Here is a 25,004-nt window from a genome sequence, read left to right as displayed (position 1 = left end):
TTGTTAATTCCCTAAAGTCGTTGACAGTATCTTAAACTTCTTTGTATCCAAAACAGCCCTCTGCCCCTAGCAGTTCTGTGCCAGGGAAACTTCTCCCTTCTTGAATTGGATTGGGAGATTCGGGTCCTTTTATTTCCTTTGGTTGAAATGCCCTCTCCACTTAGATACTGAATACGTTGATTTTTCTCACTGATTTGTGAGATTAGTGTAAGAGAGGTTAACTCATACGTTATATTGTACTCTACCACGTCAAATAATAAACTTATTTACTCAAGTACGGCTCGTTATTCACACACGCATTCTGGTGGGCATTGATCATAGTCACGGAAACCATCAATAGCCAAACCTGGCTGGACGTCAGAATCACGAGGGAGCTTTTTAAAGATGCAGCCACACCTGCGTCCACCGACGAAGAGTCCTCGGGGCGGGTGGGGCGGGGAGGGTCCCAAGTACCAGCATCCGGATGGCACCGACGGTCAGCCAGGTTTGGGAGCCGTTGCAGAAAATAGACTGTAATATGCGGCAGAAGTGGAGGTGGTGGGAACGGACGCAGGGATCACACAGGGAGTGGAGAGGAAGTGTCCCTCTGGCTTCAGCCACAGAGGCCGTTTCCATGGGGACAGCACTGGGTGCGCGGGCGAGTGGGCCGGGTACTGCGAAGGTCAGCCCTGCCCGTGGTGACGGCTGTGTACCTGGAGGTGGTGAGGGGCTCAGGCAGGTGGCCGTTTCTGGCAGAGTAGTAGGGGGCGTCCTTCCGAAGAGCAAAAAACCCTGGATACTCAGGAATAGCTACAGCAAGAAATACATGGGGCAAACAGGGAAGGATTGTTCATGTCAAGATTTCCGACGTTTACTGCTGTTGTGAATGGGATGTTTTTTCCCCACCAAAAATCTCAGAACTCAGTGTATTTACCTTGTACCTAGCTGTGTTACTGAACGCTTAAAAGTCATCGTGATGATCTTTCTAATTTCTTGAGTTTTAAGGTCGACAGTCATATTCGCTCCTCCATGTAATTATGCCTCTTAGCTCCATCTCATATTTTTTTGCATTGGCCAAAATTCCTAAAGTAATATTCCGTTAGTAAATCTGAGGAGGTATTCTTGTTGTGGTCCTCATTTTAATGGAAATGCCTGCTTTTTAAATCATGTTAAAGAGCTATCTTGAGGAACCTTTTCAGTAGACACCTTGTGCTTGAAATTACTAGTGACTGTACAAGTAAAAATGTAGGTGTTAAAACTTTGACATCCGAAGAGAGAAAGAAATAACCGTGTTCTTTTTTCCGCAGGTCCCTGGGTGTGACACTTTGGGAGCTTTTTGAGAATGCCGCTCAGCCTTACTCCAACCTTTCCAACTTAGAGGTTCTCAACCAGGTCATTCGAGAGAGAGACACAAAACTCCCAAAGCCCCAGCTGGAGCAGCCTTACTCTGACAGATGGTGGGTAACTTCACGTCACGTTCTTTTCAGAAGATAAGGAAATCCTGTCTGCATGGGTCTTAGTTATGTACTCTCTAATTTTGAACAGTAGATGTTATGAAAAGCAATCGTTTGTATATTATTCATGACTGATTTTAGAATTAACATCCATTTTTTTTAATGTAATCCTATTTTAAAAAAATGTGTAGAGCAAGCAGGAATTTATGTATTACATGCAATAAGAAAAATGTTAAGTCTGAACTAATTAGAAAAGTCAATTCTAAGGGAGTTTCCTGTTGTGGAATTATTTTTAAATGAGGCTGTTTGTTTAAGTGATACCCGACGTGCGAGAAGAGAGATGGGTGGCATAGACGTGATCATATTTAAATTGGCACATGAGACTCATTTGCATAATGTATGTTGACATTTGCAAAACAAATTTACTTCTTATGATGCTCCAGACCAGTTCTTACTCGGTTTCCAATTAGGATCGGGCTCCCCTGTGTCAAGGCCTCTGTCTGCGTCACCCTGTGCCCGGCTGATGTTGCCCCTGGAGCTCGGTGCCCTTCCGTGTGGGCGTTGCTCAGCCCCCCTACTTGCTAGAACTAACTCACCCAGAATAACTGGACATTCACGCCGTAAATTTAATACCATGACATCGTCTTTGTCTTCCCTTCCACTCATGGCTACAGTTTAGGATGCTGGCCGTATTCAGCCAACCCTTTGAGGACCAGCTCCTGGTTGCCACCGTCTCTGGGCTTCTTTCTCTACTGTTTCCCTCCACCCTCAGCTCCTTTCATGACCCGAGGAAACCATGTGCTGCAGGAGATCATGGTGTCACTTTTTGTTGGGGGAATAGTTAGAGATTAGTCACAACAGCATCTGTCTGTGTGACTTCTTGCAAAATAAAGTGAGTAAATCTCAGAACATTGGATACGTGCATCCTTTACTAAGCAGAATACCTATGGCAGTTGTGTTAAGAGGAGAGCGTTTTAGAACTGTTTCTAAATTCGGTGGCTCAGTCCCTGGAAAACGCCAGAAGAACAGATGACAAAGCAAAAGAATTGCAGTGACACTGTGCAGTGTCCTGAGGACACAGAAAAGTAGCGGGCCAACTTTTCTCTTTCTCCATTTTCCCTTTCACACTGATATCGCCGTGAGCTGAACTCCTTCAGGTGGTCGGCAGTGATTAAAGTGTCGGGGCTTCTGGGGTGTTGAGTTGGCCCAGGGGTCCTTGTGAGGTCTTTCCTTATTTTAAAACAATGTATCATCCGTCCACTAATCACCTGTCTGTGTCGCTCAGGTATGAAGTCTTACAGTTCTGCTGGCTGTCACCAGACAAGAGGCCGGCGGCCGAGGACGTGCACAGGCTGCTCACCTACCTGCGGATGCAAAGCCAGAGGGACCCGGAAGTTGACTTTGAGCAGCAGTGGAACGCACTCAAGCCAAACACAAACAGCAGAGATGCTGCAAGTAACGCCGCCTTCCCCATCCTCGACCACTTCGCCAGGGACCGGCTCGGTCGTGAGATGGAGGAGGTCCTCACCGTGACCGAAACCAGCCAGGGCCTGAGCTTCGAGTACGTCTGGGAGGCGGCCAAGCACGACCACTTCGAGGAGCGCGGCCGGGGCCCCCCGGACGAAGCCGTGTCCTACACCGGCATCTTCTTCGCCACCGAAGCATTTGAGAGTCCGCTCTCAGATCCCGGGCCCGGGAAGCAAGATGACAGTGGCCAGGACGTCCCCCTGCGGGCCCCCGGAGTAGTGCCCGTCTTTGATGCCCACAACCTTTCCGTCGGAAGCGACTATTACATCCAATTAGAAGAAAAAAGCGGTAGCAACTTGGAGCTGGATTACCCACCTGCACTGCTCACAACGGAAATGGATAATCCAGAAAGGGTCGGTGACACAGCGTCCCAGCTTCTGACCCTCAGGAATGTCGAATTTGAGGAGTCCAGTACAGATGAGGATTTCTTCCAGAACACTACAGACCCCAAGGATGCCAGGGTACCCGAGGATGTGCCAGTTACCAGGGGCCCGGAGAGCCCTTTCAACAGTATATTTAATGATCTTGACAAATCAGAGGCTTTGCCCAGTCACCAAAAAATATTTGACTTAATGGAACTTAACGGAGTCCAAGCTGACTTTAAGCCGACCACCTTAAGCTCAAGTTTGGATGACCCCAGAGAGTCGGTAATTACACGCCACTTGGAGAAGGAAAAGCCCCGTAAGCTTTTTGACTGTGAGCCTCTTTGCTCATCAGAAAACCTTGTGCATCAAGATGGTTTTGATCAGCTGGATGTTGAAGAATTGTCAGAAAACTTTTTATTTCTTCAAGAGAAGAACTTACTGAAAGGCTCCTTGTCCAGCAAAGAACACATAAATGATCTTCAGACAGAACTTAGAAATGCTGGTTTTCCTGAAACCATATTAGAAAGTCCGAGTAGAAACTCTCTAGATGCTGAGCTTAAGTTTGCTGAAAATAAACCCGGCTCTTCTTTGCTGCAGGAAAACGTCAGCGCGCAGGGCAGAGGCCCGGGCGTGGCGCCCAAGGACGGCACTGGGGACGCGGCCTCGCCGCCTTGCCCGCAGGTGCAGGTACCTCCTACCTCGCTCGAAACAGAGGGGCCGCCTCACGATGTCCCTCCAGGTGTGTCCCTGAAGCAGGGCGGAGCCAAGCCCCTGTGTTTGGATGTCGGTGTCCGTGAAGACGGTGTCTGCCGAGACGTAAACCCAGACCCCGCGCCCGCCCCGGTGGACGCACCCCTCACCGGCGACAGGTCCCGAGACCTGACTCCCCAGAGGGAGGGGGCCTTGAGACCGACCCAGAGCGACTCAGGCCTTGTCCACAGCACTCTTGCCAGTAAGGTGAGTATAGGGAACAGCCTTCCAGAACTGAGGCAGCACTTACAAAGTCAGCCACCTTTGGAAGACCACTGCCGTCGAGGCCTGCCGGAGAGAGCCTTGGAGGCCGTGGGTGCTCTGAGCCAGCTGGGCTGTAACGATGCTGCTGCAGAGGGGCGGGGCTTGGTGTCTGCCCTCTCCTTGGACTCTGCCAGTCAGGACAGCCTTCTCGAGGACAGCTTGTCGACGCCCATCCCGACTTCGGAGCAGTCCGTGGAGACCCCAGGCTCCCTGGACTCGGTGGATGTCCGTGAGGTTCTACTGGGCTCCTTGGGCCCTCACACGCCGCAGAGACTCTTGCCCCCCGATAAGCCTGCGGACAGCGGTTACGAGACGGAGAACCTGGAGTCCCCCGAGTGGACGCTGCACCCGGCCCCCGACGGCGCCATAGCCCCCGACGCAGCCTCGGCGGGCGACGGCGTTCGCGGGGGGCCACCTCCCAACCCCATCATCGTCATCTCAGACGCAGCCGATGGCCACAGGGGTGCAGAGGTCACCTCTCAGACTGCTGCGCCTGGCTGCCAGGGCTCGTACCGAGACTCCGCTTACTTCTCAGACAATGACTCTGAGCCCGATAAGAAGTCGGAGGGGGTCCCGGGAGCCTCGGCCTCGGCCTTGGGAGCGGAGCAGCCCCCGCCTGAGCCAGGCGCCCCAGAGCAGAGTCCCAGCCCCCCAGACGGCTGCCTGGAAACCAGCAGCAGCCAGCCTGGCCAGAGGTGTCCCCCTGCTCCGCAGATCGCCGGTCACCTGGAATCAAGAGAAGCGGCAGAACCAGCACCCGCTGGCGCTTCCAGACAGATGCATCCCCCCGACGACAGTGAGGCCGGCAGCCCCTCAAGTCTGCTGAACTCGGAGCTGAGCAGCGGGGAGGACCTCGAGGCCCAGGAGGAGCCCCCCTGCACGCTGGCTTCCACCGGGACCAACACCAACGAACTCCTGGCGTTTGCAGATGCCCCCCTCCGCTCTGGCGGCCCAGCAGCCCCGATGGTGGAGAAGGCCTTGCGCGGCCACTCCGAGGGCCCCAAGCTGAAGGAGCCAGACGTCGAAGGGAAGTACCTGGGGAAACTGGGCGTGCCAGGGGTGCTCGACCTCACCGAGGATGGAATCGACGCGGATGAGGAGGACGAAAACAGCGACGACTCGGACGAGGACCTGCGGGCCTTCACCCTGCACAGCCTCAGCTCCGAGTCGGAGGACGAGGCGGAGCACCTGGTGCCTGTGGTCCTCGGCTGTGAGGACGGTCGCCACCTGCGGAGCCTGCTGAAACCCTCAGCCTCCGCGGACCAGCCGCCCGACGACTGGAAGAAAGAGAAGAAGGCGGTGACGTTCTTCGATGACGTCACAGTCTATCTCTTTGACCAGGTATCTGTTGTCTCTCACCTCCAGGTTGTCCTGTTAGAGAATTCCAGAACGTGTTAGGGGAACTGGCGTGCTTGGTTTTTCTGATTGCCGTTTCGAGGCCACGGATTGTTTTGTGATTACTCAGAAAAAGGAATTTGGGGTTGGTCACAGTGTCACTTCCAAGAACACGCAGAAATGGGGTTTGCACAGGGAACTCCTGTCACCTTACGGGAAGAAGATCTGCATGCTCTTCCTGGGTGTCCTGGCAGAGTCCTGCTGAAGTTGCTTACCCTATCCAGACCAGATTTTTATACTCTGACAGTCGGCAGTAATGCCCGGCGTGCAGGTGCCGCTGGAACAGTCCGAGGCTCACATGTAGCCCTGGAGACACTGACCAGCGGCCCGGCCTGTGGAGTGGGGACAGGGACGGGGCAGCAGGACAGAGTCTGTGGCCCTCCCGGCCAGGGGCTGGCCCTGCCCTCCTCCCTGCGGTTGGGCAGGCTGCCTGCTGTCACCACTCAGGGGGCCAGCCTTCGGCTTCTTTAAAAATGAGGCAACCTACAATTCAAGCTTTTTTTTTTTTTTTTTTAAATGTTCTTTGTTGACTAGTCTTTGTAGCCCTTGAATTTGCTTCTTTTTTTTTTTTTTTTAAACCTCTTTATTGAAGTATAATTGCCTTACAATGGTGTGTTAGCTTCTGCTTTATAACAAAGTTAATCAGTTATACATATACAATATGTTCCCATATCTCTTCCCTCTTGCATCTCCCTCCCTCCCACCCTCCCCATCCCACCCCTCTAGGTGGTCACAAAGCACCGAGCTGATCTCCCTGTGCTATGCAGCTGCTTCCCACTAGCTATCTATTTTACATTTGGTAGTGTATATATGTCCATGACACTCTCTCACCCTGTCACATCTCACCCCACCCCCTCCCCATATCCTCAAGTCCATTCTCTAGTAGGTCTGTGTCTTTATTCCCGTCTTGCCACTAGGTTCTTCATGGCTTTTTTTTCCCTTAGATTCCATATATATGTGTTAGCATACTGTATTTGTTTTTCTCTTTCTGACTTACTTCACTCTGTATGACAGACTCTAACTCCATCCACCTCATTACAAATACCTCCATTTCATTTCTTTTTATGGCTGAGTAATATTCCATTGTATATATGTGCCACATCTTCTTTATCCATTCATCTGTCGATGGACATTTAGGTTGCTTCCATGTCCTGGCTATTGTAAATAGAGCTGCAATGAACATTTTGGTACATGACTCTTTTTGAACTATGGTTTTCTCAGGGTATATGCCCAGTAGTGGGATTGCTGGATCGTATGGTAGTTCTATTTGTAGTTTTTTAAGGAACCTCCATACTGTTCTCCATAGTGGCTGTATCAATTTACATTCCCACCAACAGTGCAAGAGAGTTCCCTTTCCTCCACACCCTCTCCAGCATTTATTGTTTCTAGATTTTTTGATGATGGCCATTCTGACCGGTGTGAGATGATATCTCATTGTAGTTTTGATTTGCATTTCTCTAATGATTAATGATGTTGAGCATTCTTTCATGTGTCTGTAGGCCATCTGTATATCTTCTTTGGAGAAATGTCTATTTAGGTCTTCTGCCCATTTTTGGATTGGGTTGTTCGTTTTTTTGTTATTGAGCTGCATGAGCTGCTTGTAAATCTTGGAGATTAATCCTTTGTCAGTTGCTTCATTTGCAAATATTTTCTCCCATTCTGATGGTTGTCTTTTGGTCTTGTTTATGATTTCCTTTGCTGTGCAAAAGCTTTTAAGTTTCATTAGGTCCCATTTGTTTATTTGTGTTCTTATTTCCATTTCTCTGGGAGCTGGGTCAAAAAGAATCTTGCTGTGATGTATGTCATAGAGTGTTCTGCCTATGTTTTCCTCTAAGAGTTTGATAGTGTCTGGTCTTACACTTAGGTCTTTAATCCATTTTGAGTTTATTTTTGTGCATGGTGTCAGGGAGTGTTCTAATTTCATACTTTTACATGTACCTGTCCAATTTTCCCAGCACCACTTATTGAAGAGGCTGTCTTTTCTCCACTGTATATGCTTGCCTCCTTTATCAAAGATAAGGTGACCATATGTGCGTGGGTTTATCTCTGGGCTTTCTATCCTGTTCCATTGATCAATATTTCTGTTTTTGTGCCAGTACCAAACTGTCTTGATTACTGTAGCTTTGTGATATAGTCTGAAGTCAGGGAGCCTGATTCCCCCAGCTCCATTTTTCGTTCTCAAGATTGCTTTGGCTATTCGGGGTCTTTTGTGTTTCCATACAAATTGTGAAATTTTTTGTTCTAGTTCTGTGAAAAATGCCAGTGGTAGTTTGATAGGGATTGCATTGAATCTGTAGATTGCTTTGGGTAGTAGAGTCATTTTCACAATGTTGATTCTTCCAATCCAGGAACATGGTATATCTTTCCATCTATTTGTATCATCTTTAATTTCTTTCATCAGTGTCTTATAATTTTCTGCATACAGGTCTTTTGTCTCCTTAGGTAGGTTTATTCCTAGATATTTTATTCTTTTTGTTGCAATGGTAAACGGGAGTGTTTCCTTAATTTCACTTTCAGATTTTTCGTCATTAGTGTATAGAAATGCAAGAGATTTCTGTGCATTAATTTTGTATCCTGCTACTTTACCAAATTCATTGATTAGCTCTAGGAGTTTTCTGGTAGCATCTTTAGGATTCTCTATGTATAGTATCATGTCATCTGCAAACAGTGACAGCTTTACTTCTTCTTTTCCGATTTGGATTCCTTTTATTTCTTTGTCTTCTCTGATTGCTGTGGCTAACACTTCCAAAACTATGTTGAATAATAGTGGTGAGAGTGGGCAACCTTGTCTTGTTCCTGATCTTAGTGGAAATGGTTTCAGTTTTTCACCATTGAGGACAATGTTGGCTGTGGGTTTGTCATATATGGCCTTTATTATGTTGAGGAAAGTTCCCTCTATGCCTACTTTCTGCAGGGCTTTTATCAGAAATGGGTGTTGAATTTTGTCGAAAGCTTTCTCTGCATCTATTGAGATGATCATATGGTTTTTCTCCTTCAGTTTGTTAATATGGTGTATCACATTGATTGATTTGCGTATATTGAAGAATCCTTGCATTCCTGGGATAAACCCCACCTGATCATGGTGTATGATCCTTTTAATGTGCTGTTGGATTCTGTTTGCGAGTATTTTGTTGAGGATTTTTGCATCTATGTTCATCAGTGATATTGGCCTGCAGTTTTCTTTCTTTGTGACATCTTTGTCTGGTTTTGGTATCAGGGTGATGGTGGCCTCGTAGAATGAGTTTGGGAGTGTTCCTCCCTCTGCAATATTTTGGAAGAGTTTGAGAAGGATAGGTGTTAGCTCTTCTCTAAATGTTTGATAGAATTCACCTGTGAAGCCATCTGGTCCTGGGCTTTTGTTTGTTGGAAGGTTTTTAATCACAGTTTCAATTTCAGTGCTTGTGATTGGTCTGTTTATATTTTCTATTTCTTCCTGGTTCAGTCTCGGCAGTTTGTGCATTTCTAAGAATCTGTCCATTTCTTCCAGGTTGTCCATTTTATTGGCGTAGAGTTGCTTGTAGTAATCTCTCATGATCTTTTGTATTTCTGCAGTGTCAGTGGTTACTTCTCCTTTTTCATTTCTAATTCTATTGATTTGAGTCTTCTCTGAATTTGCTTCTTGACTCAGCTGGATTGTAAGTGAAGCTCCCGTTCCAGAAGGCGTAGGAGTCCTTGTTGGTTTCTTCTTTGATCTGCTTGCCCTCCCTTTGTATTTAGTCCTTGGAACCGAGACCTTGGTACCTCAGCCTCTCGTTCAGCCTTGGGCCTCCTGGGCCCCACGCTTGAGGCTCTGCCCACACCCATGGGGGTCCTGGGTGCTGCCCCGCCTCTTCCCTGGGGGCTGGGTCTGCTTTCAGTTGCTCGTTACTTTACGTTTTGTCGTTTCTGTGTGTTCTCTTTCTACGGTGTCGCTCAAAAAAATTTGAACTGTGGCATGTGGGGCAGGGAGGGTAGAGGTAGGTAAGTGTTTGGGAAAAGAAAAAGTAGACTCCTGGCCCCAACCTCAATTCATCAGATCTGTGAGAGGGGCCGGGATGCTTATACACATCCCAGCTTCAGAACCTGAGGGCTCAGGGAGCCTAGGAAACTGGTTTGCCGTTTTTTTACTGAGAGTGGAAGAGAGACGGGATCACCTGGCCCCAGATTTTGTGTTTTGTTATCAGTCGTTCGAATTCACGCATCCCTTTCTTCACCTTCTCTGTGAACTTGAATTGTACGAGACTTCACCACAGAGCAGACGATCTGTAGGTGGGATAGAAAGAGTTACAAAGTGTTTGCCGTGAGCAGTGTGGGTGAGGGCTGGGGAAGATGTCTGGGGGTCTAGTTGCAGCAGAGGGATGGACTCAGCTCCCGTGGAAGCCCCCGCCTGGGCTACAGAAGGGCTGCACTTGTGTGACGACTTTGCGTTGGGGGGAGATGATGTTTTGGTGGCTTCAGAAGACAGGGCAGGATGGCATAAGACCAAGATTCAAGGCATGAGAATGAAGGTACAGAAATCAAGTGTAAGACATACATGCTTAATAGCTGTGAGATTTGAGAAGGCTTAGTGTCGTAGAGAAAGTTGGAAAGTGGGTGAAGTCCAGAATGAAGTCCTGAAAATCTCTCTTTCTGTGATCTCTAGTTAGTTTTCTCATGCGTCCCATGCAGTTTCCTTGGAGTAGTAACAACTACCTGCTGGTTCAGGCTGGTGGCTGGTAGATTTTCTCCTGCTCTTACTGTGCAGCTTAATGAGCTGGTTTTGAAGTAGTTTTGTTTTTGAGTAGTTTCAATACCTTAACTCCAGAGTTTTAACTGAGCACTCCTGGGTTTTGGCAGCTCTGTGTCTTGGTTATTTCACTGTTGGTTCAGCAGATGCTTGGTGAACACTTACTGTATGTAAAGCAACTTTCTCGTAAAATCACGGCCCAGCGAGTGAGCGGTCTGGGTGCCGGCACTTCACGCGCAGGGTCTCCTTAGCTTCCCCCCACATCGGTGGTCTCCCATGTGCCTCTCGTGGGCCCTAAATGAGCCTGGCGGGGTGTTTGACCCTCAGCTCTCACGCTGCCCCTTCCGGATGCACAGTGTTCTCAAGGCCAAAATGGCGGACAGTGATGCTTCCTTGCAGTGAACGGGACGCGCGGTTGCCCTCCGGCCTGTCACAGGGCAGGTGAGCTCTGAGCTCAGTCCCATGCGTCACAGCGCTGGTCGCTGTAACGACGGGCCGGGGCTCGGCAGTGTGGCCTTGGGGCCGTGTAGAGCCCCGCTCGGGACACCTGGGTCGTAGTCTTACAGCCAGGAGCCCCCAGAGGTGTGAGGTGGACTGCCTGTCCTGGGGCAGACGGGGAGCCTGGGGGCCTGTGTGCTGCTTTTCTATGTTCACAAAAATATTCTACTGGGATTTTGATGGGAGTTGCATAGTTTGGGGAGAATTGACATCTTTACTGTGTTGAGGCTTTCAACTCATGAACACAGTATGTTTCTCCATTTATTCAGTTCTTCTTAGTGTTTTGTAGTTTTCAGCAGACAGATCCTCTGCGTGTTTTGTTAGATTTATATCTAAGTATTTTATTTCTTGGGGAGCTACTTTAAAAGGTAATTTAAAAATTTTGGTTTCCATTTGCTCCTTGCCAGTATATAGAAACGTGATTGACTTTTTAAAATAATTAATTAATTCATTAATTAATTTTTTATTTTTGGCTGCGTTGGGTCTTCGTTGCTGCATGCGGGCTTTCTCTAGTTGCAGTGAGCAGGGGCTACTCGTAGATGCGGTGTGCGGTCTTCTCATTGTGGTGGCTTCTCTTGTTGCAGAGCACGGATTCTAGGCACTCGGGCTTCAGTAGTTGTGGCACGTGGGCTCAGTAGTTGTGGCTCGCAGGCTCTAGAGCACAGGCTCAGTAGTTGTGGCACACGGGCTTAGTTGTTCCGCGGCATGTGGGATCTTTCTGGACCAGGGCTCGAACCCGTGTCCCCTACATTGGCAGGCAGATTCTTAACCACTGAGCCACCAGGGAAGTCCCTCAACACATTTTCTGATTTTCCTTGAGACTTTTCCTTTGACCCACGGATTATTTATAAAAAATATTGTTTAATTTCCAAGGGTTGGAGATTTTTTTTTTACCTTTCTGCTACTGATTTCTAGTGTAATTCCATTTTGGTCAGAGAACATATTTTGTAGGGTTTCAACTCCTTTAAATGTGTTATTTTGCTGTAGAGCCAAGATATGGTCTATCTTGGTGAATGTTCCATGTGCACCTGAAAGAGTGTGTATTTTGCTTCTGGTGGGTGGATTGCTCTATAAATGTCAGGTGCAGTTGGTTGTTCATTTCTTCTGTATTGTTGCTGATTTTTCTGTCTACTTGTTCTGTCTATTACTGAGAGGGAAGTGTTGAAGTCTCCGGCTATAATTATGGATTTGTCTGTTTCTCTTTTCATTTCTGTCAGTTTTTGCTTCATCTGTTTTGTAGTTCTGTTGTTAGCTTCATACACATTTAAGATTATTATATCTTCTCGGTGAATTGACCTTTTGTCACTATATGATGTCATTCTTTATTCCTTTCTCTGATATTCATAAAGCTACTGCAGCTTTCTTTTGAGTAGTATTTGTGTGATGTCTCTTTTTTCATCCTTATATGTACCTGCATCCCTGTACTTGACAGTAGTTTCTTGTGGATAGCACATAGGTGGTTTTTAAAATCTATTCTGAAACTTTTTATCTTTTAATTGGTATTTTATGCCACTTACATTTAATAGAATTATTTGGATTTGGATTTAGGTGCACCATTTTATTCAGTGTTTCTGTTTGTTCCTCTGGTTGTTATTTCTTTTCTTCCTCTTTTTGCTTTCTTTTGGGTAATTTGAACAATTTTTAGAATTACCTTTTATCTATTGCATTTCTTACTATACGTCTTCTCTTAGTGTAGTTTTTGGAGTGGTTCTTGGGATCACAATGTACATACTTAACTTTTCACAGCCTCCTTAGAATCAGTGTTTTACCATTTCAAGTGGAATATAAGAATCCCTGTACCCTGTGGGCCCTTCATCCCCCCCATCCCTTTTCTTCAGGTTGTCTGATGTGTCATATGTTTATTCATCAAAAACCCCATCACACAGTGCTCTATGCTTTACTTCTAGTCATCAAACATGTTTTAAGAAACTGAAGAGGTGAGGAATAGTATTATATTCACTCAGATAGTTACTACTGTTCTTTTTTCATTTCTGATGTTCCAGGTTCCTTTTTATTATCATTTCCCTTCTGTTTGAAGAAGTTTGTGTGGCCTTTTTTTTTTTTTTTTAACAAATTCTCTTAGTTTTTCTTCATCTGAGAGTGTCTTTATTTTACACTAATTTCTTAAGGATATTTTCTCTGAACATAGATTTCTGAGGTGATAGTTCTTTTCTTTCAGCATTATCCCTGGCTGCTTTCAGGAGTTTTTTTCTTTGTCTTTGGTTTTCAGTAGTATGATTATGGATTTCTGGATTACAGGCATGGATTTCTTTGTATTTATCTCATTTTAAGTTTGCAAAGCTTCCTGAACCTGTAGTTTTATGTATTTCACCAGATTTGAGAAGCTTTCAGCCATTGTTTCTTCTTTTCTTCTTCACCACACTCTGTCTCTCTGTTTCTGGGACTCCAGCATTACACCTTTTGGTAATATCCTAGTGTATAGGCCCTGAGGCTCTGTTCTTTTCTTTCCCTCCAGTGTTTGCTTTTGCTGTTGTTCAGATTGGATCATTTCTGTTGATCTACTTCACATTAACTTATTCTGTCCTCTCTCATGTCCATCCTGCTATTGAGCCCACCCAGTGAGTTTTTAAATTTTGGTTATTGTATTTTTCTGTTCCGAAATCCACAATTCGTTATTTTTATCTATTCTTTTGCTGAGACTTTTCCATTCATTTCCAGTGTGTTTTCCCATACTTTGTAGGAGCATATTTATAATAGTCTTTTTCAGGTAATTCCAACATCTAAGGACATCTTGGCATTGGCATCTGTTGATTGTTTTTTCTCCTGGGAATTGAGGTTTTCCTTATTCTTTGTTTGCTGAGAAATTTTAGATTGTACCCTTATTATTTTATCTGATTCTGTGCCTTGTTTAGATTCTATGGAGAATGTTGATATTTTCTTCTTAGAAGGCGTTGACCCAGTTGGGTTCAGGTCACAAGTTCCAACCAGCCTTCTGGGGATTGGGGTCCCCTTTCAAAGCCTTTGTTGTGCTGTGTGAACCTGTCCTGTGCACGTGCCATCCCCTGGCCAGACTGGACCATGGCAGTGGTCTCCCTGAAATTCAGTTCTCAACTCTTTGGTGTGCTGTTTAGGGTCAGATCTACCCTGAGCAGCTGGGGGTAAGCCGGGAGCTCATAAACAACTTGATGGGATCCCTTTTCTGAGCTCCCCTCTCCCTGGGCTGTCCAGTTTCTTGGCCTTCTCTTCTTGGTCCTCTGGCCAGAAGGCTGGGCTTTGGGTTACCACAGTACACTGTGCAGCTGCGCAGCGGGAGGACAGAGAGGGAGAAGGCGTGTGGGTTCTCCAGGCAGAGAGGAAGCTCACCGCCCTCAGAATTACAGGTGCCTGCCACCCCTGCTGCTGTCACCCAGGATTGCTTAGGCTGGGAGCAAGAGAACAGGGGGAAAAAAGCAAACCCCTGGAATTTCCTCTCCTCTTTCTAAGCATCAGAAGACCCCCCTTCCTGCATCTGGAGCCAGAACCCACGTGGCGGGGGTGGGGTGGAGGGGTGGGGTTGGTTCACCGATGGCTTGGTGTCCTTTGACTCCAGCGCTCTTCCCCAACCTGCCTGCTGCGTCTCCTCCTCCGAGGTCTCCTGTGGCCGCTTTGTGTGTCTGCCCAGGATTTAGAGCCTGTTCCACGGGAGAGATGGGGCGCGGACTCCCGGCCCACCTTCCCCAGGGGTGGGAGGGACAGGTCACAAATGGTCAGCGAGGGCCCCTGCCCCAGGGCTCCTGAGAGCAGGCACTCGCTGATGGGAACTTCTGCTGGGCTTTTCAGGAGACCCCAACCAAAGAGCTGGGCCACTGCGGAGGAGAGGCGTGCGGGCCGGAGCTGAGCAGCCCCACACCGTCGCCAGGCTCCCCCTACCCGAGCAGGTGCATGAATTCCGAAAGTTCCACTGATGAAGAAGGTATCTCATTGGCAGGTTTAAAAAGCAACTAAACATGAGTGTGATGTGAGCTGTTTCTGAGGATAACTTCACATGTCGCTTTCAAAGACCCCCTCTGACCCCGGGGGGGTGGGGTGGGCAGCTCTGCCGTCTGTGCCCAGGGTGGTCTGTGCCCCTCTGAGCCCACCTGGACGCCTGCACTGCCCTCTCTGTTCCTTAAAACGAAGTCATGAAAGGAGAGTTACTTTTATTTCTTACTTCCAGGTGGAGGCTTTGAATGGGATGATGACTTCTCCCCGGACCCTTTTATGTCAAAGACAACGAGTCACCTCCTGAGCTCCAAACCTTCCCTTCAGACATCCAAGTACTTCTCCCCGCCGCCGCCGCCCCGGAGCACGGAGCCCAGCTGGCCTCACGTGGCGCCCTACTCCAGGTTCTCCATCACGCCCGCCAGCATCGCCAGCTTCTCTCTCACGCACCTCACAGACTCGGACATGGAGCAGGGAGGTGAGGAGGGCGCGGAGCCAGGGGAGGGCCGGCTGCCCGGGAACGGGGTGCTCTCCCGGTGTCGGCAGAGAAGGTTGTACAAGTCTTTACGAAGAGCTCACAGCCTTGACAGCGTGCTCCGGGGCCTCGCCGCCCACCTCCGGGCTCCGTCTCTGCCCTGCTGGGCCGGGTGGCCCTGCGGCTGCTCCACCACCTTTCTTCTCCGTTCTCCCTTTTTTCTGCTAGCCCCCAACCCCCATCTCCCCTCCTTTCCCCCAGAGGAGCAGCTCTTCAGAAAGCTCATGCTCTAAAGAACACTTGGCCCTGACTTCGGGCTTGAACCCAAATGCGCTCTGGCCCTACCCCGGGAATGTTGATTTTGCCATTAAGTCCTAGTCTTCGTGTGCCACCAGAAGGCCCGGGGGAGGTCATGGGCCGGGCACATTTGAAGTAGTGGTATCTGAACATATGGACCCTTTTTTCCCCACAACTAGATTGAAGATAAATGTTAATAGGTACACTTTTTTGATGTGAAGTTTGCAGATCAAATAATAACTGCGAAATATAAAGGCTTTTATTTGTGTTTGTCCTGGGTTTAATTGTGCCGATTAGATAATGCCCATGACCTAATGATCTGTCGGGGGCAGATGTGTGGGGCTCAGAGCCAACTCTCTCCCGCGCCCAAAGCATTGGCATTGAGCAGCGTGTGAGCCGCGCAGATGTGTCTGCGAGAGAGCCTGGCAGGTGCTGCTGTCGCAGGAAGCGGCGAGCGGCCGGGCAGGTAGCTGAGAGCCACACTTCTGGCTCCAGTTCCTCTTTCTGCAGCGAAGCTCAGACGCCGTCCACACTGCTTTTATCTGTGATGATCGTTTTAAAACACAGCCTTGCTTGCTCTCTCCTAACAGGAAGCAGCGAAGACGGGGAAAAAGATTAGGTGATGCTGAGGCACCTCGGGCCCAGGCGGCTCCCCGGCGGCGGCGTTGTTCCCGGCTGCCCAGCGGCGCCCACTCGACAGCTGCTGACACGGGACGGGGAGGAGGACTCAGGAGGCCGAGGGAGCGGCGCGGCGGGACGCCCGGCCCAGGCGTGGTCTCCCAGCTGTTCCAGCTCGTCCAGCTCGTCCAGAGCTATTTGCTGCCCTCGCCGCCCCGCTCGCTGGAAGGGCCCGCGCTCCTGCCGTCCGCGGGGAGCCGGAGCCTGGCCGGCATGGGGGGGCTGTCGTCTCCGGGCGGTTTCTGGTTCCCGCGTGGGGTGTTCTCCGCGTCCGCCCCTGTGCGTCCCATCCACGCACAGGTCCCCGAGGACCACGATGGGATTGGCCCCAGTGAGCCATATTTATTGTTTTTAAGGAAATCACTACTTGCTTTCTGTGATTGCACTGCGGGTAAATGTCCTCAGAGTCCCTGATATTGTACAGAATCTTAAATTATTCAAGGAAAGTAAGGCAGGTCAAGCTGGTGCTATCCACTAGTTTGATTTTTTTTTCTTCTGTTTTATAGTTTGTTTGCTCTGCATGGTACTTGTAAAACTTAAGTATTTTGAGTGTTACGCTGTCTTTAGAAATTGTTGGAATTGTACATATGGTACTCTTTCGTAAATGATAAATGATTCTGAATGTTAGTGTTTTATGTTCTTGTAGGAAATATTTTTGATGAGTCCAGGAAGACTGCTCTGTTTGGCTGATGGAATGAAACACGTTTCTGTCTCTTCCCTCTAAGGTGGCTTTTTCCCTGTTGCAGTTGAGGCTCCTCTGAGGGGCTGACGGGTCTTGCAGCCCCTCTGTGTGATTCTCCCACCCGCCCCTCCCCCAACTTTTAAAAAACCCTTTTGGTACAAATCGACAGGTGGTTCCCTGAGCTCGGCTTGGTTGGAACATCCAGGTCCCCCCGTTGTCCCCAGGGGCCACGAGGCCTCCTCCCAGCTGGGCCCCAAGTCACTTCCCCTCAGAGCTGGCTCTTCCGCTTGGTTTCTAGAAGCGCAGACGGCGGTGGCTTCAGGGCCCTTGTGTGGTCACTCCTTCCTTCAGGAGCATAGAAGCTGCTCCACAGAGGGCCCTGGGGGCCAAGGACGGTTTGAGTTCCTTCTGTCTGTGCCCTTGAGGTGCTGAGCTTCTCATAGCCCCCAGAGCCAGTCCGGATCGTGTCCCGTCCATGTGCGGCTGGCCGCTGTAACCGAGGCAATACACTACGTCCCGCAGCCTTGAGGACGACGGAGGAGCCTCCACAGCCAGCACGTCCTCTTGGTCGGGCCCTCGGGCAGCCCGAGTGGCCGTCGCCCCCAGACGCCTCATCTGCACTGACCCTCCCCTTCTGCGTGAAAGGACCAAGCGTGTCCAGAGCAGCCTCACGACGTTGGCAGGTGTCGGGTGTTGGTAATAAAAAGCTGACGTCACTCTGCGGCCCTCGAGCTCTGCTCTGCCAGCAGCGTGGCAGCCAGTGTGTAGGGTGGGGCCTTGGGGCTGGGTCCCCGCACACCAGCCCCTCAACCCCAGGGGTTTCCGGTGCTGACATGCTTTCCCGACTCGAGCGAGAGTCTGGGATGACCCGCCAGGCCCGCCTGGGGCTGCAGGACATCGGTCACGGGGACTTGGGGACCCGATGCAGGTGTGTGCGCCGGCTAGAGCTGACGTAGTAAATTGTGACCTATGTTATCAATTCTGGCTCGCCCCCTTTTATACTAGCAATGACTTTCCAGAGCGGCAGGGGCGCCCTTCCCCTCCCCCGGTGTGAGCACAGAGCACTGCCAGAGCCGGACCCTGGGACGTGCATGTTGAAAACACAGTTAACAGGGCATTAGGAGGTGATTTTGCCAAAACTGTCATAACTCTCAATTTCTTGCTGTGGAGACTTCCAGAGTTTTCTGAAGTTTTACATCTACCGGTCTTGGTTAAAAGAAAAATGAGAGGCAGTTACACTAGTTTTTTTAAATTTACAGGTTTATGGAGTTCAGGTCTAATGACTAAAATCAAGTAGATCCATAGACTAGAGAGTCTTCTTATACAGTCAGCCTGTGGTAAATTTATTGATGCTTTGGGGCTGTACATTTTTCACTATGATTAAGGAGATTTTTAACAACATAATTCCCATTTTAATTTATTTTAAGGTCTACATCACTCTGATAATGAATTGCCAAAAACATTTTATACAGGGAGCTAGGGGTGGGGCTGGGTTGGAGTAGTGGGTCTTAGTGTGATGTTGCATGGTCGGGAAGATTTTATATTTATAATAAACATGGGAATTAACATGTTCTTTTGAAATCTCAAGCAATACACAAGAAATTATGTAGATTAAAATTTTCTGCCCATTTTTGAAATGTCAGCATGTGCTTTGTTGTTTGTTTCAGTTTTCCTTTCACTCGGTTACCGGTAGTGGGTTTTTAAACCGCTTTTGTTCTAATAAGTTACACAATGAAATAATATCAGTGGAATTCTCTAGATAATGTGGGTGAGGTTTGTCATACCTGGTTCACAACGATATTTCCTGGCCTCCTTTGGGATCTGTCTTACTTTGGTGGAGTTTACGTATCTCAAGTCCTACAATAAAAATAATCTAACCTTCATCTCCTTCCTAGCTAGATGTTAATTTGTGTTATCAAAGGACTTGGTCATAAGCCAGTAAGAGCAATGTAGAAAAAGTGCTCCCCCAAAATCCTTCTGAAACTTGGACTGTGCGTCTGGGTAAGAAGCCATTCATCTTAAGGGTGAAGAAGCTCCAGGAAGCTGAATGGAGAACAGAGTATCTGTTCTATTTTTGAGTGTACAGGCGATTGTTTCTATGAAAATGGGTTTATCTAAGAAAGGTCTTTGTATGTCTTGCTGCCTGAAACCGCTTTCAAAGCCTGTTTTATTAACACTTTCCACAGGGTGTTTGTGGGGTTAATGACTTTCTGTACGTTTGTCCTGAGGGCCCAGGTGCAAGGGAGGCAGCTCCTGGTTTTACTGTACTCAGCCCGTCATCTGAAAATTCCAGAAGCGAACCAAGTGTGAGGCTGGAGATGCCGGGCTTCAGTTACGAGGGGCTTCAAGATATTAGCCTTAGGAGAAGTAGCCTTAAAATAAGAGTGGGTGTACACAGTTACTTCAGACGTAAATCTCAAAAACAACGTTCCTAAGTAGTAGCGGGGTTGGCTCAAGCTTTGGCTATCAAAAAGGAAAACTCTCTTTAGTATGTAAATTAATTCTTAAAAGATGCATGGACAGTATTGAATCACCAACGACCTGTTATTTGAATGGCTGGAACATGGTTAAGTTCAAGTTGGCACAGGCGTAGATAGACGGTAACAGCAGCCCGCTGTGAGTACCCACACTGCTTCATTCCAGCCGCAAATGAGGACGCATGGGGCCATCCCACCTCCCAGGTTTCCCTGTTGTGCTTTAACACAGTTGTAAGAGGTTCACGGCACTATAATAGTTAATGAACTTTCAGTTTAAATCGTGTACATTTTTAAATTGTAAGATTTTTACTGTATATTGATGCATAGTGTGATTCAATAAACTGCTTGTAATTTAAAAACTATTTAATATTCAAAATAAATATAGTTATATATTTATAGATTCTGTTACCGCATTGATTCTGTGTGTTTTCCACGGTGTAAGGCCTGGGGTGGGCGGTCTGGCACTGCCCCACTGTGGGTGCTTGGAGCCTGCAGCCCTGGGTCACTCACTGCCCTGGTCTCTAGAGATGGGATGCCCTTTTCTGTGACAGACCTAAACCCCACGCTCCCGAGAACACGAAGATTTGCATAATCACCGGAAAACTAGCACGGACTGTTTGCGCTGCCATGAAGTGTACCTGTAATTCAAACCTTTGGACTTATTGATGAATTTCAGAAGCATTTTCGTGTTTTGTTTTTTTTTTAGTATTTATTTACTTATTTGGCTGCACCGAGTCTTAGTTGTGGCACGCGGGATCTTCGTTGCCGTGTACAGGATCTTCACTGGGGCGTGCGGGCTTCGTAGTTGCGGCACGCATGTGGGATCTAGTTCCCTGACCAGGGACTGAACTCCGGCCCCCTGCATTGGGAGCGGGAGCGCGGAGTCATAGCCACTGCACCACCAGGGAAGTCCCAGAAGCATTTTAATTTCTGAGATCCAGCCTCGAAGGAGCGCTAAGCCCAGAGGCTAATCAGCTCAAAACCAGCCTTTCTGTTCCCCGAGTGTCCCCTCCTTGCTGTCCTGGTCCCAGCTGTCACAGGCAGGGAAATGGGCCTCCTTGTACCAAAATAGGGGCCTGGCCCCAGCTCAGGTTACACCAACTGCAGAGTGACCCTCAGCGAGTAGATGGAGGAGACCTGTGAACTCCCATTCCCAGAGCCCAAGACAGGCAGCGAGTGGCAGTGTCCGGGGGAAGCGCGGGGGGCAGCGCAGACCCTGGGCCTGCGGGGCCGGAGCCGGTGGGAGCCCAGGCCCGTGTGCCACCGCGGGTCCTGCTGCACTCCAGTGCCTCCCATCAGCCCCCAAGACCCCTGTGCAGTTGCTGCTTTTAACGCCTTAGAGTGCTCCGGTCAAAGGTGAGGAAACAGGCAGGGGACGATGAAGTAAAGCAGGTGGGTGGCAGCCGGTTTTGAGCTCGAGCTGCCTCTCGCCCCTGGGGACCTCCTAAAACCGATGACCAGTTATTTCTCGGTGAGCTGCCCACAGGCGGCCGGGCAGGTGCTCCCCGGGCAGGGCTCCGCCCGCTCGCACCTGGCGCGGCGCCGCGGGCGTGGCGGCGTCGGGTCCTCAAGCCCCCGGTGCTGCAGGGCCCTCCCGAAACGCGGGGTGAGGGCGCGGGGTGCCTGGGCTACTGCTCTTCGGGGCTGTGGCCGCCGCCCGTTTGAGAAACCCGTATTACTGCAAAACGGCTTTTCCACGAATCCGACTTTGGCTCCGTGTGCTGAGCCTTAACCCCAAGGCCAGGTGCGGCGGCCAGGTGCTTCCCCTCCGCGCCGGCCGGCTGGCGGCGAGGCCCGCGGAACTGGCTCCGGGGGGCCTGCGCCGGGCGGGGAGGCGGCCCGGGAACCCTTCGCGGGCGGGGAGGGGCCCCAGGTCCCCAGCCCGCAGGTGCGCCCCGCCCCCGCCGCGGGGCGGGGACACGCGGACTCCGGCCCCGCCCCGCGCCCGCCCCACGGGCTCATTTACATGCGGCCGCCGCCCCGCCCGCGGCGCCTAAAGCGACGTGTCCTTGTCCCCCGTGGGCAGCCCCAGCGCGTGCGGCCACGGATCCCCAGGTAACGGGGGTGGGGTGCGGGTGGGGCGGCGGGGAGAGGACCCTGGGGCAGGGCCGGGTGGCGTCTGGAGGGAAACCTGGGTGGGGGGTCCGGGTCTCGAGCTCTGGCCGCGGCCATCCACGTGTTGGGCCTGGGGACTGCGGCGGGCTCTGGCCACCGTCCACCTCTGACCTCCGACGGCCGCCTCACGTCCACAGCCATTCTGGCACCAGTGTTGTCCCTGCATGTGTGACGTCCAGTGGGGCAGGACGGTGAGTGTGGTGGCCGGAGTTGGTGCCTGTCCGTCCAGGCGACCAGGAGGTAGTGCAGCCTCGGGCAGAGGGCCTGCCCTGGGCTAGGATGGGGCCGCGCCTCTGGGCGCGGGTGTCAACGGCCACCTAAGCTCAGGAGGCACTCAGGAGGCGGTGAGGGGCATGGGGCCGGAGAAAGGTCCAGGGGTCAATACGTGTCACCCAGGGGGAGAGGGGGCCACCAGACCAGGGAAAGGTCTGAGGGGTCAGTGTAAGGTCAAATAGGGGCATGGGGGGTGGGGGTGGGGTCAGCTCAGGGCCCTGCGAGTGACTGGGAAGGACCCTGGCGTCACTGTGCACCAGCTGGGCAGCCGCCACTGGGGACAGCTGCCCTGAGCGTCCACTGGCCTGCCGAGTGACCGCGGGGTGGCCTGTGTTCTGGATTTCAGCTCCAAAGGCGCCCCCCTCAGAGCCACCACCCCCAGGACCACCAGTCTGGAGCCATGAAGACCAAGAGCCGGCCTCCCCGGCGCCGGGCGCCCCCGCAAGACCCAGAAGCCACCCCAGGGGAGCGGACGCCCGACAGGCCACCGCCGGGCTCGGGGCCAGACGCGGCCAAGGCTCTGCGGAGCCGGAGGGCGCGCGCGCAGGGGGCGCGGGCGGAGGGCGGGCGCCGGCGGCCGGGGCCGGGGAGCCGGCGGGAGAGCAGCGTCCAGCGGCGGCTGGAGAGCAACGAGCGGGAGCGGCAGCGCATGCACAAGCTCAACAACGCCTTCCAGGCGCTGCGCGAGGTCATCCCGCACGTGCGCGCCGACAAGAAGCTCTCCAAGATCGAGACGCTCACGCTGGCCAAGAACTACATCAAGTCGCTGACCGCCACCATCCTGACCATGTCCAGCGGCCGCCTCCCGGGCCTGGACGGGCCCGTCCCCAAGCTCTGCCAGCACTACCAGCAGCCGCAGCCGGCGGCCCGGGGCGCGCTCGGGGCCTCCGAGGCCCCGCCCGAGGGCCACCTGCAGAAGTTCTCCACGCAGATCCACAGCTTCCGCGAGGGCTCCTAGCGCGCCGCCCCGCCCGGGTCAGCGGCCCGGCCTGCTCCTCCCAGCCCTGGGCCCTCCGCGCCCCGCGGCTCCGTTCCCCTGCACTCTCAGCGCAGCCCTGGGCACGTCCCAGGGCCCAGGGACAAGACCGGGGAGTGGCCTGGTGGAGGCCACGGCTCGGGGCAGCATGAGGCCCATGCCTCCACAGGGTCCCAGGACCTGCTTCGTCATCGTCTAGGCCGGAGCTGGCCGGCCCTTGTCACTAACTCCTCTTCACTCCCGCTGCCTCCCGAGGTGAGGGGAGATTCCACGCAAAGGTTTGCTTGGGTAAGTTCCCCAGTTACTGCTCAGGCCCGGTCCCAGGCCCAGGCCCAGGGAGGGGCCTCCCCCAACCTGCCCCGTAGCCTCCTCGTTCGGGGTAAACTGAGGCACGGAGCAAACAAAGCCCGCGGCGTCGAGGGGAGTGGGGCTGAGCAGAGGTGCTTGGAGTGTCCAGTTCAGCATCTGTCGGGGAGAAGCCCCAGTCAGGTCCCCTCCCATTAATTCTGAAGGAACCTTGTCGCGGAGAGGGGCTGGGGTCTTTGCTCCCACCTGCGGGTGGGGCTCCTGACCGTGGAGGGTCTGCGGCCCGGCACCGAGGGTACCGGAGACGGGGCTGGGGGGTCGGGCAGAGAGGCTGCTAGGCCGTGGTTCCCCGGAGCGGTCAGGGGTCTCCTGCAGGGAGAGGGTCTGTCCCCAGGCCTCCCTCGGGGTCCCACCCAGGTTTGCTGCTCATTGTCGTGTTTGCGGTCATGTAAGTGGCAGAGGGTGGTCTGACAGACCTCAAGATGTTCTCGGGTCCTGGTTGCACTTGGGGGCCCTGCGGGGAGGAGCCTGGGGTGGCACGGGCTCCCCTCCCCCAGCGGGTGCTGCTCCTTAAAGACGGGACTGAAGCTTGGCAGGTCCCCACCGCCTCGGGCCACGCTTCCTTCTGCGGCGTTCCCGCCCTGCTGGCTCTGACAGGCTTGGTGACTTTGCTCTCAACCCTGCTGGCAACTCCTCTCCCTTGTCCGGCTGCCCACGGCCAACATGGGGAGGGGACAGGGCCCTCTGCATCTCGGGCAGGAAGCCCAGCCACAGGGCTGTGGAGAGGCTGGAGCTGGCCTGGCACGTGGGGCCGGGTTCCCCGTGCCCAGACCTGCCGCAGAGCCGTCGGGGGCCAGGCGCCTCTGCATGCTCTGCGTGGGGCTGAGCCAGGCTGGGAGCGGGGCTGCCGCAGCTGAGGACCCAGCCTCCGTGTACAGCCTCACCCTCCCGCCCCGGCAGTCCCGGCCCCGGCCACGTAACGCCCCACCCAGCTTGGCGTCAGCCCTGGCCTCGTCAAGGACAGCAGGTGGCACCCCTGGAAAGAGCCATGAGGTGCTTCAGTCCCAACTTTCCAGGTCAGACACCAGCCGACACCCCAGGCCCCCCCAACACCCCCGGCGCTAGGCCCCAGTGCCTGGTGGCCCCCGGAGGCCTGGTCTGGCCCTGGCCCCGTCGCCCCAGCCGACCTTCAGCATGGGTGGGGGGACCCCAGGTGTCCTGGCCTGCCCCCCAGGGGTGGCCACGCGGGAAGGTCAGTGGTCAGGGGCCCACCAATGGGAACCGAGATTGAGGGCAACTCTGAGCTCGGGACAGATGGGGCCCACACGGCCCGTGTTAGGAGAGGGAGGCCTGCAAGCCTGGTGCCCCTTGTTCTGGCCGAGCTGAGGCCAGAGCAGGGCTCAGCGCGTCCCTGAACTTGCCGAATGAGCCGGCAAACTGAGCCGAAAGCCTGGGGTGGGGTGTGCCCAGCAGAAGCTCCGTCCAGGAGCCCGTGCCTGGTGACCAGGGGCCTGTGGATCACCACCTTGCAGGACAACAGCCTTTGTGACTCTGTCCCTCTGTCCCAAACTGGCATCTGCACCCCCTCTGCTTCCCAGAGGGTTGCCTGGGCCTAGATGTGCAGTCTTTTCCACCCGAGGCTGGAGGGCACTTGCCTGCCCCGTGGCCACATCACAAAGGAGCCTTAAAGGTCCCAGTCCAGTTTTGGGGTATCGAATATGGGGAAGGGGGTGGTGAGGGGACAGGTCTGGTGAGCCTGCTGCCAGGTCCGCTCCGTCGACCCTCGTCTTGGACTCCAAGCCCAGGCTGGACGCTTCTGTCCCGCGAGAAGGCCCTGCCCTACCCTTCCCGGCTGTGCATTTCCTGA

At 52.2% G+C, this 25,004-nt stretch overlaps 2 protein-coding genes across 4 annotated transcripts in view; both read left to right on the top strand.

Annotated features, from left to right (window-relative positions):
• Positions 1-19,865, top strand: part of LMTK2 (lemur tyrosine kinase 2) — an 86,375-nt gene extending 66,510 nt beyond the window's left edge. For all 3 annotated transcript variants that reach the window (XM_059896627.1, XM_059896626.1, XM_059896625.1), the window contains exons 10-14: positions 1,287-1,436; positions 2,719-5,680; positions 14,718-14,850; positions 15,094-15,336; positions 16,221-19,865. In XM_059896627.1, the coding sequence (XP_059752610.1) occupies positions 1,287-1,436; positions 2,719-5,680; positions 14,718-14,850; positions 15,094-15,336; positions 16,221-16,249 (3,517 nt within the window). In that variant the 3' untranslated portion in view covers positions 16,250-19,865. The remainder of the gene's footprint in view (positions 1-1,286; positions 1,437-2,718; positions 5,681-14,717; positions 14,851-15,093; positions 15,337-16,220) is intronic.
• Positions 19,866-21,477: 1,612 nt separating this feature from the next.
• BHLHA15 (basic helix-loop-helix family member a15) lies at positions 21,478-23,713 on the top strand. Its single transcript, XM_059897845.1, has 2 exons — positions 21,478-21,522; positions 22,202-23,713. Exon 2 carries the CDS (start codon positions 22,256-22,258, stop codon positions 22,811-22,813), a length of 558 nt encoding a protein of 185 aa, XP_059753828.1. The 5' UTR covers positions 21,478-21,522; positions 22,202-22,255; the 3' UTR covers positions 22,814-23,713.
• The last annotated feature ends 1,291 nt before the right edge of the window (positions 23,714-25,004 follow it).

The sequence above is a fragment of the Balaenoptera ricei genome, chromosome 15 (genome assembly GCF_028023285.1).
Source record: "Balaenoptera ricei isolate mBalRic1 chromosome 15, mBalRic1.hap2, whole genome shotgun sequence".
NCBI lineage: Eukaryota > Metazoa > Chordata > Mammalia > Artiodactyla > Balaenopteridae > Balaenoptera > Balaenoptera ricei.
The sequence above is the reverse complement of the archived record's forward strand: the minus strand, read 5'-3'. Positions and strand labels throughout refer to the sequence as shown.

Bases quoted from the DNA above. Each gene is read 5' to 3' on its own strand.
- BHLHA15 (XM_059897845.1), top strand. From the start codon at position 22,256: ATGAAGACCAAGAGCCGGCCTCCCCGGCGCCGGGCGCCCCCGCAAGAC.